A 20,419-nucleotide genomic window follows, 5' to 3' on the forward strand; every position below is an offset into this window, starting at 1 on the left:
TACAAAGTACTTTTAAGTCAGTTAACTCTCTTCCCTAGGGAATATGATATCCTTAAGTAGCAACATACATTGTCAATTGTTAATATCTTATATCACATCAACAATCTTGTCACAGTCCCAGTCAAATGCAATCTAATTAAAATCTGATCTAAGTTTTCGCTGCCACTGAACAAAGATCTGAGGACATCCCATTACAGGTCACGTCAGAACGACCTTTCACAAACTTTGACCGACCATTAAAACGACTAACAAGAAGTCGACATCAACCAGTTAGAAAGCAGCTTTCTCGAGCTTTACGGCACTCGTTTCAACCTGGCGACTTCCATTTCAGACTACGCTGGAAAAATATGTTGACACAGTTCTCAATTAAAATTTTGAAAACTGAACAAACGAACATGCCAGAATGTCTAATATATGGTTGTGATTGTATAGCAATGCTTCCCACATACTGTGCAACGCCTCCTCCGTTCAAATGTTTATCCCTTTATCCCACGGAAGCGAGAGATATATGATAGTTTTGATGGAATCAGTTGTACAGGCCATAATTGTCGTTCAGAATATCCCGTGTTAACATTTTTGAGGTTGCATGATTAGAAAACAGATTCCGACTGTCTCTTTCATGATCTGGTAAGCGACGCTTTGAATGGTCGGATGAAAGGTCATTCTGACGTGACCCGTAATGGGATGTCCTCAGATCTTTGTTTAGCGATAGCGAGAACTAAGATCTGATTTTAATGAGATTGAGTCAAATGTCATTCAATATGATTATATTAACCATCAACAAATATAGACAACCATTGTGTAACTGTACACTGAACAGCAACAACCGATCAGGTGCCTGTATTTGATACTTAAGTGAGAGGCACTTCTAGTTATATCCCAGTCATTGTATATACCGGTAGGTCAAAGAGAATCAGGAAGGAGAGGGAGATGAGCATATGACAGAGTGAGTGAGTGAGTTGGGTTTAATGCCTCTTTGAATAGTATTCCAGTTGTATCACGGGGTGTCAGCTTAATGTTGGAGGAAAGCAAAAGTGATGCAGGTCTAAGACATTTACGACTTTGGTGAAACCCATGAGCACAGGTATGGTGCTGACAAACCTAGAAACATAATAATGGTGAACCGGAATTCGAAATCTCAATCAGGTTTCCAGCATATCCAAGGGACAACATCTCTGCACAGCGAAATGCGGCAACTTAGACAACCCGTGCCCTCAGATTCATTATAATAAAGATAGTTTTGAACAAAACTGACCGCCACATACTATCAAATCAAGTATTTTTCATAAAAACAAAATACTTTGGCTTCATGGAGGTCAGGAAAAGATGGAGAAGCATCTGGAAGCTCCTCAGTGTCCAGCCCACACCCTCTCCCTCAATCATAAATGACCAGTCCCTTAATAAGAGGTGTGGAGTGTTGAAGCTACTAAATTAAAAATACAGCAAATATATAAAGTTAAATTGAACTTATTTTTTTCTTAGTCACTTTTCAACATAAAAGGGAATATGTTCCTGACATTTTCACTTTTTCTCCTGTTGCTGATTTTGATATGAATATACTTACTCTGTTGATAGGTCACATATTCTGTATGTTTCCAGCACTGACTTCTACACATGCCCAAGAGTAACACAGGAGCTTCAGTAAGGGACCGGCCATTTATTGTAAGGGGTGGGTCAGAGGGAAGCAGGAGTGAGGAACTACAAAGTAGGACAGTCCCCAGGGGGACAAAATGGTCATCGTAAAAAAGGACATTTTATAATAAAATATAAAGTGTTTTTTCATTTGTCTTTTCAGGGAGGGTCATGAAATGAATGTACAAGGACATGGGAGGATCATCCAAAAATATGACAAGCATTTTTTAATTTTAAAAGTTAAGTCTGAAAGTTTAACTCACACTGGCATTGAAAGATAACATCTACAACTCCTGCAAACACATAAGGAACAAAAACATGTATACTTTCATACAATGAAACGGTCATGTTCCTAATGTAAATTTGATAAAGTCTTGCTAGGTTCCCCATGCCTAGAGAGACACCCATCAGAACTTCAGCACTAGGTAGGCAAAACATTCAGGTTTCCAATAGAGAAACTGTGAATAACAATACATGGGAACAGAATGAGGATTTATTTTGGCATAAGCTGCAAACTGAAGCTGCTGCATTTCCATTAATCGTGCAGTCTGGTCCTTGTGCCACAAAGAGATCACAGCATTACAGTTTTAATAGTTACTGCAAAGATTGTACACTGAGGAGGCCAAGTTAGAGTTACCTCCAGATATAACAGCTCCGTGGAAAATATATATAACTGGTTTGTTATATTCAACCTTCGCTATTTAGGTCAGAATGATTTATTTCCATGTGCTACAAACAAGCGAATATTAATAAATAAGTATTTGAAAAAATACTGTCATTGATTGAATTTTTTTTTTTGTGACCTCTACTTACTGATCATATTCCAAGCTGATTGTATTAGGGAGATTGTGATGCTGGGTCAGGCTGATTCAGCAGTGTGGCACAAATATCACCTTCTTCTCATCAACTGGTCTTGCAGACATTTTGGGGCACAATGATCTGTCCTGAGCTAAAAGTAATATCACTTGTACAGGCAATTCCTTGATTGTCCATTCGACTATGATACATACTCTGGACATATTCACCAACATAGCTTCGTTTTGCCAATCAAATTACACTGTTCTTCTATATCACCAGTTCTTGACTTGAATTGTTGTGTACAATCTCAAATACAACTTGGAACACCTTGTGGCATAAGGACTGCCTTCCCCGTTGTAATACTTTGGAAACATCCTGTCCAGGTGAAAGTTCATTTATAACAGTTTACATACAATACACTGCGGGCTTGTTTGTACGAGGCTTCAATTTTTAAGTTGGATGTTGGCAGAACTAGCATTTAGGAGTTTCCTTTTGATTTGTTGTTGATCGTAAGTTCAGGAGAGATAGTAAGAGACAAGAAAGATATTTTCCCTAACGAAGCTAAGGTGGTGAATGGGTCCAGGGTATGTATGAACAAAATAGAAACATAACACTCTGGATAAAGAAGGATGGTCCACGGGCATTAAGTAAGAACTATCTTTGGAAGAAGTCTGACATGTTTGTAAGGCAATCTGACAACAAACAAGCAACAACAGCTAACCGTCGCTTCTGACACTAAAAGTACCAGTAGGTATAAGTTCTGTGACTTATTTACCAGGCTGAAACAATTCAACAGGTCACCATGACATACAACTCAACTACACGATACACAGTATGCCAGATGGTTCAGACACTGGTACTAAGGGACTGGTCATTTATTATGGGGGTAAGGGGTGGTGGTAAATGAAAAACTGACAGTGAAGGGGGGGGGGTTCACATCTAGCAAAACAAAGTGGGTTGGCTAGTGTGCGATGATGGGCTTATTCTGCAACACGACGGTCATACCATGACATGAGATACCAGAGCCTCTGCTTGTAATGATTGTTGTCAGAAACATAGGGTTACAGGTGAATCTTCTATCAACAATGCTAAATGATGCGCTATCAAATATATAAACAATAAAGCAGACATACAGCTATTGATTGTCTCTAGGTGACATCCTCAACTTTACATGCTGTCTTTCCCTTTTCAGGAGTTTGTGTTAAACGCTGCTTTTAACCATATCACAGTATGTCGGCTTAATGTGAGAGGAAGTCCTGAAGTGATGCAGGTCTTAGATGTTTACCACTTTGGTGAAACCCAAAAGCACATGTTAGTGCAGATACACCTAGAACATAATTGGTGCAAACCGGGATTCGAACCCATGATAATAGGTTTCCTGGGTGCCCAAGGGATGCAACTCAGCACAGTGAATTGCGGCACCTTCGACAACTGGGCCACCCGTGCCAGTGTGCCCAAGGGATGCAACTCCGCACAGTTAATTGCAGACCCTTCGACAACTGGGCCACTCGTGCCCTCTGTCTGACCAGCAGGATGGAGTGAAGCAACAACACTATTTCTGTTGCCCTTCATATGTCCCTGATGTGTCGTGATGGCAAGACATGGTGATGACCAGCGTGATCTCTGGTTCACTGGGCATCACCATCATAATAGTTCTCTTCCTCCTCATCGTCTTGGTAGGCTTCCTCATCGCTGTCATCTTCATTTAGGTCCAGGTCAAGGACACTCTGTCCCTCAGCCTTCATGTCATCATCGATATCATACATGACATCCTCACCGAGGTCGTCACTGAAAGCAGTCAAATTTGTCAATGTAATCATGTCCTATTCCAGTATAGAATCTTTGTGATGACTGGGAAATTTCTGTTTAGTAATAGCTAAAGTCTAGCCAAGTCATGATCTTTCTGAAGCTAGTGAATGAGTGAGCCATTTTCCAGCTATATCATAACAGCCAGTAAATATTCAAGCCTGGGCTAGGAAGACCAGTGGCTGATATCATGAGCAGCAAGCCACACCATCAGGTTAAGCTGCTCACAATCAGCCAAGCTACACACTGTGCCCACCTAATCCTCATTAGTCAGCTGTTAGACAAGCATAAGGTACTGGGGACTGATTCCGTCATGATCCGATGATGGAAGTCCTTCTGAAACATCGTCAGCATTCTTGATTGAGAGAACCCCCTATTTAGAACCCTCATGATACAAATACCATTGGACATAATTTCGTACCCACGATTCATAAATCCAGAAATATACTTATGTCAAAACTGGTACTGCCCTGATCAACAGGTCTCACTGAACAGGAGATAAGTTTAATTTCTGCCTACCTTGCCATAGTTCCCTGGTTGGCTCCACCCATGCTGTGCTCCAGGTTGGGCATCTGCTCGAAGGCCGAGCTCGTCTTGAGGACCCTCACCAGGGACTCGCAGAACTTCAGCCCCATCTCCTCCAGCATCTTGGTGTTCATGTGCAGGTCCTGCAGCGAGACAACATCTTACAGTCTGTGTATACATGCCTGATCCTTCCTTCAAGGTTTAGTGCTCTGCAATAAGTATCCTTGAATGGTTTTATGGTTGTACTTAAAGTTAGTATCTGCCGCCACACCACAACACAAGCAAGTTGCCACAGCCAGACTCACGTTATACTTTGATCACAGCCACAGTAACTCCTCTCCATGGCAGACATACCTGTGTACTACCTCACCGTACCAACAGTTGTCTCCCCTGTCTACAGTTGCAACAGCTAGACTCACCTTATACCTGCTTTGATTGCAGCCACTGTATCTCCTCTCCATGGCAGACATACCTGTGTACTACCTCGCCATACCAACAGTTGTCTCCCCTGTCTACAGTTGCAACAGCCAGACTCACCTTATACCTGCCTTGATCACAGCCACAGTAACTCCTCTCCATGGCAGACATACCTGTGTACTACCTCACCGTACCAACAGTTGTCTCCCCTGTCTACAGTTGCAACAGCCAGACTCACCTTATACCTGCCTTGATCACAGCCACAGTAACTCCTCTCCATGGCAGACATACCTGTGTACTACCTCACCGTACCAACAGTTGTCTCCCCTGTCTACAGTTGCAACAGCCAGACTCACCTTATACCTGCCTTGATCACAGCCACAGTAACTCCTCTCCATGGCAGACATACCTGTGTACTACCTCACCGTACCAACAGTTGTCTCCCCTGTCTACAGTTGCAACAGCCAGACTCACCTTATACCTGCTTTGATCACAGCCACAGTAACTCCTCTCCATGGCAGACATACCTGTGTACTACCTCACCGTACCAACAGTTGTCTCCCCTGTCTACAGTTGCAACAGCCAGACTCACCTTATACCTGCTTTGATCACAGCCACAGTAACTCCTCTCCATGGCAGACATACCTGTGTACTACCTCACCGTACCAACATTTGTCTCCCCTGTCTACAGTTGCAACAGCTAGACTCACCTTATACCTGCCTTGATTGCAGCCACAGTAACTCCTCTCCATGGCAGACATACCTGTGTACTACCTCACCGTACCAACAGTTGTCTCCCCTGTCTACAGTTGTAACAGCCAGACTCACCTTATACCTGCTTTGATCACAGCCACAGTAACTCCTCTCCATGGCAGACATACCTGTGTACTACCTCACCGTACCAACAGTTGTCTCCCCTGTCTACAGTTGCAACAGCCAGACTCACCTTATACCTGCCTTGATCACAGCCACAGTAACTGCTCTCCATGGTATAGCTGCGCACCACGCCTATTTGCCGCCACACCACAACACGAGCAGTTGTCTCCTTAGCCCTCTCAACCACAAAGCTACAGTTCTGTATGGAGAAGGACTGGCAAGCTGAATGCAAGATACGAGGCAAAGCCTGAAAAGGAAAAACACTTGACATGGCGATTTGGACAAATAGGTTTGTCAAACTATGATACTTCTTGTGCAACTGCTTGTACATTTTATTTTCACAAAATGAAATACCAAATAAAATAATCTGTGACTATATGTACTTAGGGTTCAAAATTAAGCATGAAAGTCAGGGGGTCCAGGTTATAGCTGTAATGCTAAAAGTGAAAGTTTTAGTTGATCCTTAGATTCAAACAGCAGGGGAGTTAATCTCAAGGTTCCCAGGACCACCCTTAATTTTGAACACTGTGTATTAGATCAGAAAACAGCAGAGTAAAGCTAGTGGATATTTAAATCCATTGAATTTGGCTATCCATAGTTTAAATAGAGCCCCACAAGAATTGTACCTACAAGCAATAATGGCTAAAATTAACTACCAAATATTGATCCCAAAGAATGGACTGATATTAATTACAAGCAAAAAATATCAAAAGCATATTAGAAAAAGTTAATACCATTATGAAAAGAGAAAATATAGGCTGTGAAATATATATGTATCTCTTACAGCATGGAACACTGCCCACTGTCATCCCCTATGCCTATATATTAATTCGGTAAGTCACCATGATCTGCCCACCTTGAAGCCATTGTCTTCACTCCTGTTGCCTGTGGTGGCAGGGTTCTGTGTATCACTGGGTATCCAGGACATGGAGGGGCTACAGCCATACAGGAAGATGTTCTTCCGCCGTGAGTGTCCGTGGTAGTCGCAGTATACCTAAACAGATAACAAGTGTCCATGGTAGTCACAGTATACCTACACAGATAACAAGTGTCCGTGGTAGTCACAGTATACCTACACAGATAACAAGTGTCCGTGGTAGTCACAGTATACCTACACAGATAACAACAGTGTCCATGGTAGTCACAGTATACCTACACAGATAACAAGTGTCCATGGTAGTCACAGTATACCTACACAGATAACAAGTGTTTGTGGTAGTCACAGTATACCTACACAGATAATAAGTGTCCGTGGTAGTCACAGTATACCTACACAGATAACAAGTGTCCGTGGTAGTCACAGTATACCTACACAGATAACAAGTGTCCATGGTAGTCACAGTATACCTACACAGATAACAAGTGTCCGTGGTAGTCACAGTATACCTACACAGATAACAAGTGTCCATGGTAGTCACAGTATACCTACACAGATAACAAGTGTCCGTGGTAGTCACAGTATACCTACACAGATAACAACAGTGTCCATGGTAGTCACAGTTTACCTACACAGATAACAGTGTCCATGGTAGTCACAGTATACCTACACAGATAACAAGGGTCCATGGTAGTCACAGTATACCTACACAGATAACAACAGTGTCCATGGTAGTCACAGTATACCTACACAGATAACAAGTGTCCATAGTAGTCACAGTATACCTACACAGATAACAAGTGTCCATGGTAGTCACAGTATACCTACACAGATAACAACAGTGTCCATGGTAGTCACAGTATACCTACACAGATAAGAAGTGCCCATGGTAGTCACAGTATACCTTCACAGATAACAACAGTGTCCATGGTAGTCACAGTATACCTACACAGATAACAAGTGTCCGTGGTAGTCACAGTATACCTACACAGATAACAAGTGTCCTTGGTAGTCACAGTATACCTACACAGATAACAATGGTGTCCATGGTAGTCACAGTATACCTACACAGATAACAGTGTCCATGGTAGTCACAGTATACCTACACAGATAACAAGTGTCCATGGTAGTCACAGTATACCTACACAGATAACAAGTGTCCATGGTAGTCACAGTATACCTACACAGATAACAAGTGTCCTTGGTAGTCACAGTATACCTACACAGATAACAAGTGTCCATGGTAGTCACAGTATACCTACACAGATAACAAGTGTCCATGGTAGTCACAGTATACCTACACAGATAACAAGTGTCCTTGGTAGTCACAGTATACCTACACAGATAACAAGTGTCCATGGTAGTCACAGTATACCTACACAGATAACAACAGTGTCCATGGTAGTCACAGTATACCTACACAGATAACAAGTGTCCATGGTAGTCACAGTATACCTACACAGATAACAAGTGTCCATGGTAGTCACAGTATACCCACACAGATAACAAGTGTCCTTGGTAGTCACAGTATACCTACACAGATAACAAGTGTCCGTGGTAGTCACAGTATACCTACACAGATAACAAGTGTCCGTGGTAGTCACAGTATACCTACACAGATAACAAGTGTCCGTGGTAGTCACAGTATACCTACACAGATAACAATGGTGTCCATGGTAGTCACAGTATACCTACACAGATAACAACAGTGTCCATGGTAGTCACAGTGTACCTACACAGATAACAACAGTGTCCATGGTAGTCACAGTATACCTACACAGATAACAAGTGTCCGTGGTAGTCACAGTATACCTACACAGATAACAAGTGTCCGTGGTAGTCACAGTATACCTACACAGATAACAACAGTGTCCATGGTAGTCACAGTATACCTACACAGATAACAAGTGTCCGTGGTAGTCACAGAATACCTACACAGATAACAAGTGTCCATGGTAGTGACAGTATAACTACACAGATAACAAGTGTCCGTGGTAGTCACAGTATACCTACACAGATAACAAGTGTCCGTGGTAGTCACAGTATACCTACACAGATAACAAGTGTCCGTGGTAGTCACAGTATACCTACACAGATAACAAGTGTCCGTGGTAGTCACAGTATACCTACACAGATAACAAGTGTCCGTGGTAGTCACAGTATACCTACACAGATAACAAGTGTCCGTGGTAGTCACAGTATACCTACACAGATAACAAGTGTCCATGGTAGTCACAGTATACCTACACAGATAACAAGTGTCCGTGGTAGTCACAGAATACCTACACAGATAACAAGTGTCCATGGTAGTCACAGTATACCTACACAGATAACAAGTGTCCATGGTAGTCACAGTATACCTACACAGATAACAAGTGTCCGTGGTAGTCACAGTATACCTACACAGATAACAAGTGTCCATGGTAGTCACAGAATACCTACACAGATAACAAGTGTCCATGGTAGTCACAGTATACCTACACAGATAACAACAGTGTCCATGAAGTCACAGTATACCTACACAGATAACAACAGTGTCCATGGTAGTCACAGTATACCTACACAGATAACAAGTGTCCGTGGTAGTCACAGTATACCTACACAGATAACAAGTGTCCTTGGTAGTCACAGTATACCTACACAGATAACAAGTGTCCATGGTAGTCACAGTATACCTACACAGATAACAACAGTGTCCATGGTAGTCACAGTATACCTACACAGATAACAACAGTGTCCATGGTAGTCACAGTATACCTACACAGATAACAACAGTGTCCATGGTAGTCACAGTATACCTACACAGATAACAAGTGTCCGTGGTAGTCACAGTATACCTACACAGATAACAAGTGTCCTTGGTAGTCACAGTATACCTACACAGATAACAAGTGTCCATGGTAGTCACAGTATACCTACACAGATAACAAGTGTCCATGGTAGTCACAGTATACCTACACAGATAACAAGTGTCCATGGTAGTCACAGAATACCTACACAGATAACAAGTGTCCATGGTAGTCACAGTATACCTACACAGATAACAAGTGTCCGTGGTAGTCACAGTATACCTACACAGATAACAAGTGTCCGTGGTAGTCACAGTATACCTACACAGATAACAAGTGTCCATGGTAGTCACAGTATACCTACACAGATAATAAGTGTCCATGGTAGTCACAATATACCTACACAGAAAATAAGTGTCCATGGTAGTCACAATATACCTACACAGATAACAAGTGTCCATGGTAGTCACAGTATACCTACACAGATAACAATGGTGTCCGTGGTAGTCAAACAATAGTTTCCATGGTTACCAGGACATTATAGCAGTGTGTGCAAGAAATGGTACCGACAAGTTACATCAATGTGTGGACTGACCAGGGGGGTCTTGCTGACCATGTTGAGATACTGAAGTAAACCCTTTGTGTGGTATATCGTCGGGTGCAGCTGGGGACAAGGGTGTTGCCATCGACGATTCAAATCTTCAGCTACCAATGAACATCTGTGACTGGAAACAAGAGTTGCATATAATAACGGATACAAACATAATATTGATGGAGTCAATTTTTACAAAATGTGTCCCTTGATGAGATGAACATATGTCATTTGGAACGATCAGCAAAAAATTATTGTGCTCAACGAATTTAACGGTACCGTCACATTGCATTTAGTGAAAGCTTTTTCAAACAAACTCTGTCAACCGGTCATATCTTTATAGCTGATATCCTGGCAATATACTTTCCTGCAACTTGATCTTATAGCAAAACTGCTTGTCGCGACCTACAGCAAACTGGACATATACTCACCACCAAAAGAAACACGAAAACCATACATGTTGGTTAATACATGAAGAATTCCTCTTCTTCAAAAGATATTAGATTGGTTCAATACAAAAACGAACACACTGTTAAGACACTGTGGTAACACTTGACTGATTGTTAGTTTTGTCATGAAGATGTACACATATGTCTTAACGTACATACAGCTCCATATGTTTCTATGGTTTGCATTTCTTTTGGCAGTGAGTATATATCTGACGGTCAGCACAAGTGAACAAGGATATCAATGTAAGTCTGTTTGCTATACAAGCACTGGAGACTGCCAACCATGCACTGTTTGTTGCTCTACTCTCAGGTCAATTGACTTACTTTCCGTTGATGACACCATCAGGGTTCAGCATAGGAACAATCTTGAAGATGAATTTCTCTCGTAACTGTTGAGCATGTGAACTCTTGCTCATCAAAAAGTCAACAGTACCTGCAATAGCATACACTGAATCACTATTTCAATCTTCATATGATTGCATTATTAACTGATTTGTTTGACTTAATCATGTTAAGTTGATGGCTGACCTACAAAACACAAGAACAAGAATGATGGATTGGTTCATTGGTACATACATCAGATCACACTCACATAAGTATCAGTTAACACAGGCAGCACCACAATACTGAAAAGATTCATAATACAAACATTCAGGGGTGCATTAGAATCAGTTGTTAAGTCTTGTTCACACTGAGCCATATCCAGATGACTCCCCAGTCAGTGATAGAAGAAGTATATCTGAGGCGTTAGAGAAGGGATGTGATGTGAAATCACCCTTCTTGTCGCGCTTAAGAATAATTCACTTTTATAGCAACGAGCAGGCACGTGTGTGTGGCTGTATTACTATATAGTACTAGCCCATTGAAATACCATGCCACAGTTAAACATTTATTCCCCACTGAGACACAGTATACTGACTCCAAGCTGACCGATCCTTGTTTTAGCCCCTCAGTGCCAACTGGACATGGGCAGTGGGTTATCAGGCAGAGAAATAACAAGTACCATCTTTTACTGTCCCTTGGTATGAAGCAGCCATGGGGTTGAACCATTGGGCTAAAAGGTGTGGGAGAATGGAGACATGGTTCCTCCCTGATGTATGCATACCTTTCATGATCCAGCTGGCATTGCTTTCCCCAGGGTGGACGCGAGCACTCAAGAAAATGTATGGGCGACTCCCTGTTGATATGAGAAAATACAACTGTTTATTACAATACAAACATTACTTTGTCAAACTATTTTTTTCAATTTAGTCAGTATACATGAACTTTAAACAAGGTTATTACTGAACCACACAGCCATTACTTCCCATCTCCATGCAGGACGAGGGACAATGAGGTAGCCTCGTGGTTAAAGCCTTGACTCGTCAAGTCGAAGGCCCGGGTTCGATTCCCCACATGGGTACAATGTGTGAAGCCTATTTTCCGGTGTCCCCTGCCGTGATATTGCTGGAATACTGCTAAAAGCGGCGTAAAACCATACGCACTCACTCAACCATGCAGGTACAACACCCAAATGACGGGTAACAGTTGAATTACCTGGCGATTTAACACCTGATTCTTGAACTGTTGTCTAACTGTGTCTAATTATCCACACTGAACTGTATGTTCACTGACAACTTATTTTTTTTTATCAAATTTCTATTTTCAACAAATCTGCTCTCACTCAGAACTTTAAAAAATCCCAGAACATGCAGCGAATAAAAATGATTGCTCTTTATAGATGTTTGCTGTAAGGAGTAAGTGAGTTGGGTTTAATATCAATTTGAACAGTATTTCAGTTACATCAAGGCCTGTCAGCTTAATGCGAGTGAGTGTGAATGAGAATGGTTTTACGCTGCTTTTAGCAATATTCCAGCAATATCACGACAGGGCCACCAGAAATGGGCTTCACATATTGTACCCATGTCGGGAATCAACTCAGCTTAATGTGCAAGGCCAGGGATACAACTCTGCACAGCAAACTGCGTCACCTTAGATGGATGACTGAGCCACCCCTCACCCCTACTGTAAAGGATACTGCAATTGTAGAACTTGTGGTCTATATAGATACAAGTGACTAATATACCCTACAGTGTCACCTTGACGTGTTCCAACAATGCAGGCCTCCTTGCATTAGTCACACAGCGGACACATTGCAGGCTACCTGTCAAAATCCATCTCACTTGTTCCTCAGGCCGGATCACCCATTATATCCAAACAAGAGCCTCCCAACAAGACCTGTGCCAGTGACTTACTGAACTCCTCTATGCCCTCCCTGTCGAGAGTGTGAGGCTGGGCGGTGATGGTGAGGACTGGGGTGGCGTTCCCTCCCAATGTGTCACACAGGGTCTGGTTGTGGTAGTAGATCTGTCGGGTGTCCAGTTGCCCCTCTAGCTGGAACAGGTGGGTCTACAACACACAGAGCAGCACAACCTGTCAGTCTACAACACACAGGGCAGCACAACCTGTCAGTCTACAACACACAGGTCATCACCACAGGTCAGTCTACAACACACAGGGCAGCACAACCCGTCAGTCTACAACACACAGGGCAGCATAACTGGTCAGTCTACAACACACAGGGCAGCACAACCTGTCAGTCTACAACACACAGGTCATCACCACAGGTCAGTCTACAACACACAGGGCAGCACAACTGGTCAGTCTACAACACACAGGGCAGCACAACCCGTCAGTCTACAACACACAGGGCAGCATAACTGGTCAGTCTACAACACACAGGGCAGCACAACTGGTCAGTCTACAACACACAGGGCAGCACAACTGGTCAGTCTACAACACACAGGGCAGCACAACCTGTCAGTCTACAACACACAGGGCAGCACAACCTGTCAGTCTACAACACACAGGGCAGCACAACCCATCAGTCAACAACACACAGGGCAGCACAACTGGTCAGTCTACAACACACAGGGCAGCATAACTGGTCAGTCTACAACACACAGGGCAGCATAACTGGTCAGTCTACAACACACAGGGCAGCACAACAGGTCAGTCTACAACACACACAGCAGCACAACCTGTCAGTCTACAACACACAGAGCAGCACAACCTGTCAGTCTAAAACACACAGGGCAGCACAACTGGTCAGTTTACAACACACAGGGCAGCACAACTGGTCAGTCTACAACACACAGGTCATCACCACAGGTCAGTCTACAACACACAGGGAAGCACAACCCATCAGTCTACAACACACAGGTCATCACCACAGGTCAGTCTACAACACACAGGGCAGCACAACCTGTCAGTCTACAACACACAGGTCATCACAACTAGTCAGTCTACAACACACAGGTCATCACCACAGGTCAGTCTACAACACATAGGGCAGCACAACTGGCCAGTATACAACACACAGGTCATCACAACTGGTCAGTCTACAACACACAGGGCAGCACATCCCATCAGTCTACAACACACAGGGCAGCACAACCCATCAGTCTACAACACACAGGGCAGCACAACAGGTCAGTCTACAACACACAGGTCATCACCACAGGTCAGTCTACAACACACAGGGCAGCACAACCTGTCAGTCTACAACACACAGGTCATCACCACAGGTCAGTCTACAACACACAGGGCAGCACAACTGGCCAGTATACAACACACAGGTCATCACAACTGGTCAGTCTACAACACACAGGGCAGCACAACCCATCAGTCTACAACACACAGGGCAGCACAACCCATCAGTCTACAACACACAGGGCAGCACAACAGGTCAGTCTACAACACACAGGTCATCACCACAGGTCAGTCTACAACACACAGGGCAGCACAACCTGTCAGTCTACAACACACAGGGCAGCACAACTGGTCAGTCTACAACACACAGGGCAGCACAACAGGTCAGTCTACAACACACAGGTCATCACCACAGGTCAGTCTACAACACACAGGGCAGCACAACCTGTCAGTCTACAACACACAGGGCCGCACAACTGGTCAGTCTACAACACACAGGGCCGCACAACCCATCACTTTACAACACACAGGTCATCACCACAGGTCAGTCTACAACACACAGGGCAGCACAACTAGTCAGTCTACAACTGATTGCTATTTCCAGCTTAGTTTACGAGAACATACACACGGTAATCTTAATCTCTGCATATAAAACAATGCCTTTGAGAGCAGGAAATACAATTTAAATGGTAAATCATCATGTCTGGTGATGTTTTATATCAAATTTCATATTTTTATTGACCAAATTTGTTATAGATCTACCTGCTTATTCACCTGGAGGGATACGATGTGTTGGGTTATCAATACTCGATAAATCTTTTTTTACACTATGAATTATAAATAACTTCTATTCTAATCTTTTTTGAAACTCAGAAACGTGCAACGTAGATCGTGTTAGGTTGGCAGAGCATGTATACTGTTTTGTTGGTCATCTATCACCTACGACTTGACCTTCGTTAAACCGCTGATCATCTATAACGCTCATCAATTCTTTGGACCCAGAAGTTGGCGTTGTTGCAAGGGATCATTGTACCATGAGAGTGGTGTAGGTGTATGGGTAGACAGACTTACCATGAGAGTGGTGTAGGTGTATGGGTAGACAGACTTACCATGAGAGTGGTGTAGGTGTATGGGTAGACAGACTTACCATGAGAGTGGTGTAGGTGTATGGGTAGACAGACTTACCATGAGAGTGGTGTAGGTGTATGGGTAGACAGACTTACCATGAGAGTGGTGTAGGTGTATGGGTAGACAGACTTACCATGAGAGTGGTGTAGGTGTATGGGTAGACAGACTTACCATGAGAGTGGTGTAGGTGTATGGGTAGACAGACTTACCATGAGAGTGGTGTAGGTGTATGGGTAGACAGACTTACCATGAGAGTGGTGTAGGTGTATGGGTAGTGGTAGGCCAGATAGCAGATATCCCGACTGTGTTTAAACTTGACAGTGAAGGTAGCGGTGTAGTATGATTTGCCCTTCACGCCGCCAGTCGTGAGGCCACTGCGGATGAAGTGGTTCTTGTAATAGCAGATCTCTGTTCCCACTCGCTTCCAGAACCCACGGCCTTCCACAGCATCAGTCACAGAGTACATCACCGGCTTCATGCCTGCAACAGTTTCACAAACTCAACCTCATCCTAACAACTTCCTGTCACCTAAACAGTTCAAAATATACCTTATTTTTCCTCTAAAATATATAAAACAACACAAAATAAAATGTATACTCAGCGGTAATACACAAATAACTCCATTACTATGAACTAATTTTACTGTTGAACTGACCAGTGTTCACATCTGACCTACAAATGACTATTTTACCATTTTCTTTTATACCCAAAAGCATGATATACAGATACTGTATACAAAATGATTATCATATCGTGGCATAAAGCATTTTGATACAATCTCATTCAAATGAGATCTTTTATTCTGATTCCGTACCTCACTGAGTAAAGATCTGTGGACACTTCAATAGGAGCACGAGCAAGTGAAGCATTTGGACAAGTATATCTGATTTCTGTGTCTCAAAAATTAATATTATAAATTCCAGTTTGCATAAAAAGTAAATCAGCACTACTACATTATTGTGGGTATTTCCAATCTCATTAAATCATATCTTAGTTTTTGCTACTGCTCAACAAAGATCTGAGGACATCCCATTAGGGGTCACGTCAGAACGACCTTTCGCGAACTTTGATGCTCTGATTGGTTGGATGGTCGTTCTGACGTGACATGTAATGGGATGTCCTCAGATCTTTGTTTAGAGATAGCAAGAACTAAGATCTGATTTTAATGAGATTGTGGGTATTTCATAATCCTGCCGATTCTGAGCACCATGGCATCTACACCCAAAAGGGTGTAATATCAAATGTACATTTGTATTGAGGCAATTTTCTTTAGCTAAAATTCAAATTTCCAAATCAATGTGGTAAAGAAATAAAGCCAAATTGTTTAAGAAAGAACTCATGCATTGTTCCTTTGATTGAGCTGACAAAGTTTGCTCCGTGTTCACTTGACGCATCCTTCCATGGAGGGGTTGTCGGATCTTGATGCCAAGAGGTATCACAATGTGTTGCAGCACGAGCTACATACAGCAAGCTATCACTCTAGGGCTGGAAGGAGATAAGACTGTAAAGACATACAATACAGCTGAAGCTACCTGAGTTGAACTGGCTGTTGAGTTTTTCACAGTTGACAATGTTGAAGCGGTACGGCATGTCTGCAACCATGTTGCTCACTTCAAAGTAGAACCATTGATGATGATGGTTTGTGTTGACGTCGGGATTAAGGATCAAGTCGTACTCATATTCACGTACCTGAAGGCAACAGTACATGATGTCATGACAACACAGTGACTTGCAGTTGTGGTCCTCTTTCTTATCTTGTTAGACTCGAGAGTGATTGAGTCTGTAGCAATATCTAAGCATTGATAGATATCAAATTGTATAATCACTTCAAGACTGTTTTCTTTACTCACAATTATTTCATTATAATCATTTCGTTATCTAATTGGAGTAGCACAGGTGGCACTAAGGTAAATCAACTCAATGTGAAGATTTCTTCCCTTGACCTCACCAGGATCTGCTGATGATGGGTTCGAATCCCGGATTTACCCTTATCATGATCCCTGATTATCAGCATATACCTGCACTTAAGAGTTTCATCAAATATGTACATGTTTATGACCTGTACCACTTATGGCTAAGCTGAAAAGCCATGACAAAACTTAAATACTGTCGAAACCTCACTCCTAGGATATAGCTGGGCCCCTTTCCACAAAGAGATCTCAGCCCTTAGACAATTGAAACTACCATACTTTAACAGAGACGAACTACAGTTGTAGTGCTAAGATCACTTCATGGGACCCCTGAAGATCCGTGTTAGAATAGGTCTTCAGCAACCGATGCTGGTCGTAAGAGTGGACCAACAGGATCGGGTGGTCAGACTCGCTGACTTGGTTGATGCATGTCATTGTATCCCAGTTGGGTGGATCGATGGTCGTGATATCAATCTCTTGATTGTCTGGTCAAGACTAGATTATTTACAGACTGATGTCATATCTCTGGAATACTGTTGAGTGTGGTGTTAAACAACGAACAACCAAACAAACACTTTGGGAAACAAGGCCCTAGACCATATGATCTCCTCTTTAATGAGCGCTTATCTTACCTGAATGACTTTCCTGAGGTTTCCACTCTCAAACTGAGAGTTAAATCGTAAGGCACTACTGGTCATGTCCTGTCTACCTATCCTGAGAGCAAAAATGGCTGTTACATTTGGCATCATAATAGAAACTCGCTAAAGGATGCTAATACATCACCTGCAAAATGTGCAGCTTAGAATAATAACAGCTCTGTATGGTTGCCATTGTTTAAGCTTGCATATCCCTGCCCACATTAAACACAATGTCCTCAGTTTGTTACTTCAGATTTCATTAATGTGGAGAAAAAAATGAAAACTTTTAAAGCATTCTTTTCATCCTCATCCTCCCTTACAGAATCTGTGAAGTTTCAGGCTTATTTGTCAAGTGGTTTCCAAGGAGGTGACGCTTACTATGCTTACAGTGCAAGGAAATGCATTTCGAAAGAATTTTGGGAAAGTTTTGATGCTTGTTTATAAGCACTGTGCCTACCTGAGCTCGTCTCTATTGGCCAGGTTAGAGTTCTCCTTACTGTCTCTTGTAGCATCGGACACAGCAACATCCATGTTGTACACCACACGGTCGATTACGTAGTCAGGATGGATCATTCTATCAATGTCCTCAAATACTTTGGCTCTACAATTGGACAAATAGTACAATTATGACAAAAACATAAGTGAAGCATTCATCCCCAATCCAGATCATAAGCCTTCTATAGGTGTAACAGGCTAGACATTTGCACAAGCCCGCCAGCCCGGACCAGTTTCACTGATGTTGAAGGTCTTCTAAGGGCTGGTTAGAATTTCAAACATTTAGGGGGTATTGCTTAGTATATGGGGCAAGGAGACTGTCTCAGTTAATTTCTATTCCTGTAACAGTAATATAGAGTTCAGTGTGGAAAGGGTTTGTTCCAGTTGCTAGAAGTACCACACACACTTCACCATGATCACTTCTCTTAATCAGTAATTGAAAGCATATTTGAGCTATTGAATGAGTAAATGTGGCTAGCAAAACATGTTTCTATCTATATCACCATGATCACTAAGGCCTGTAAAACACTCGGGATGTGGCCAACCATTGGATGATAGCATGGGCATCCTTCACACCATTGAGGTATGATGACAAGCACTCCAACATATCCCCATGATCACACATAGGAAAGAGATCATCATTATCAGGGATAGAAGTTGGCTTGTTAACTGTTTATTATAGCATACATGGATAGAATTATCATTAACCCGCCAGCATGTTATCAGAAATGAGCGGGCCACTGTAACTTGATAATACCCTCATATTGCTTGATGACGGGCCATTATCACGCCCGTTGTTAGGTGACCTCATAGGGATAGGTGACGTCGCGTTCAATAGTGACGTCATCTGGTTTGGTCTATGACGTTTCCATATTTGTAAAAGTGGGTCAGTGACATTCGTGTTGATTGCACAAAATGTTTCAAAACCAATATCGTTGTTTATGTTTATTTGATAAATTCTTTCCATTTTAGCAATAATAACGATAACACTATTTTTCAGGGCATTATCCCTTGCAGAAACCCTCGTTCTTTTCAACTGTCCTCCTTCATCAGGCAGTTAATGGAAGACCTCGGGCTTCTACAAATGATAATGCCCTTAAAAATAGCTTTACCCTTTTAATATTGTCTGTTTAAAGTAAAGGGTATCTTGCAGGCTAGTAGGATTTCAGAAATTTTATTGGGTTTTAGGGGTGTCCTTTTATGTCTCTATATCCCAAACTAGTTCAAATTTCTCGCACTGATTATAGTTGACCCTTATGACAAGGAGGGGTCATGGGGATCAGGTACACGAGTCCCCCAAGAGGAATACATATTAGAAATCATGTTGATAACCTTTTCAAAAACTGACAAGAGTTGGAAGAATGATTTTGGATGATAAATAGAATCTCACCCTGGTTAATCGAGAGTTTTAAACATTTATTGACTTGTGTGTAACTTTTACAAATGTATCAACAAGAGACGAGTTATTCATAATGTATATATAGAGATTACTACACGAGTGTCTGTCAGATACCATTGATCTTACAACGAGTTGTTTCAAAACGTATCTAACGAGCGAAAGCGAGTTAGATACGCTTTGTAACAACGAGTTGTAAGATCAATGGTATCTGACAGACACGAGTGCAGTAATCTGTTTCTTGCACACCCTTAAATCGCACCTTTTTAGCATCGAACCGATGAATTTTGTCTATTCTCATGATTGCAGTGGCGCATTAATACATGTTACACCACTGTCATAAGTGACGTCATCCTATGTGCTGCTTACTACTCATAAACAATGTGACCCTACACAAAAAGGTTTCCGTCCTATCTGTGGATTATCAAGGCGATGATGAAAATGCAAACTAGATAAAAACCAAGAACACGCTGGGTGCCAAGTTGAAATTTTACACCGCAAAGAAATAACCAAATATGTACAACAATGTTTACTTCTGTATGACATCACTACCGGTGACCGACTTTTACAAAATGGCGTGTTCACTGACAACAGTACGCGGGATTTCCAGAGGAGGTTTT

At 42.3% G+C, this 20,419-nt stretch overlaps 1 protein-coding gene across 1 annotated transcript in view; it reads right to left on the bottom strand.

Annotated features, from left to right (window-relative positions):
- Window positions 1-2,448: 2,448 nt before the first annotated feature.
- The window catches only part of LOC124134070 (cytosolic carboxypeptidase 1-like), a 44,093-nt gene continuing 26,122 nt past the window's right edge, over window positions 2,449-20,419 (bottom strand). Inside the window, exons 14-25 of the mRNA XM_046498702.2 lie at window positions 18,366-18,509; window positions 17,903-17,984; window positions 16,893-17,049; window positions 15,608-15,840; window positions 12,996-13,149; window positions 11,867-11,938; window positions 11,086-11,194; window positions 10,316-10,445; window positions 6,911-7,048; window positions 6,125-6,301; window positions 4,756-4,904; window positions 2,449-4,218 (exon numbers count right to left, since the gene is read on the bottom strand). Coding sequence (XP_046354658.2) covers window positions 4,059-4,218; window positions 4,756-4,904; window positions 6,125-6,301; window positions 6,911-7,048; window positions 10,316-10,445; window positions 11,086-11,194; window positions 11,867-11,938; window positions 12,996-13,149; window positions 15,608-15,840; window positions 16,893-17,049; window positions 17,903-17,984; window positions 18,366-18,509 — 1,705 coding nt within the window. The 3' untranslated portion in view covers window positions 2,449-4,058. The remainder of the gene's footprint in view (window positions 4,219-4,755; window positions 4,905-6,124; window positions 6,302-6,910; window positions 7,049-10,315; window positions 10,446-11,085; window positions 11,195-11,866; window positions 11,939-12,995; window positions 13,150-15,607; window positions 15,841-16,892; window positions 17,050-17,902; window positions 17,985-18,365; window positions 18,510-20,419) is intronic.

The sequence above is a fragment of the Haliotis rufescens genome, unplaced genomic scaffold (genome assembly GCF_023055435.1).
Source record: "Haliotis rufescens isolate VD_foot unplaced genomic scaffold, xgHalRufe1.0.p SCAF_1, whole genome shotgun sequence".
NCBI classification, from domain to species: Eukaryota; Metazoa; Mollusca; class Gastropoda; order Lepetellida; family Haliotidae; genus Haliotis; species Haliotis rufescens.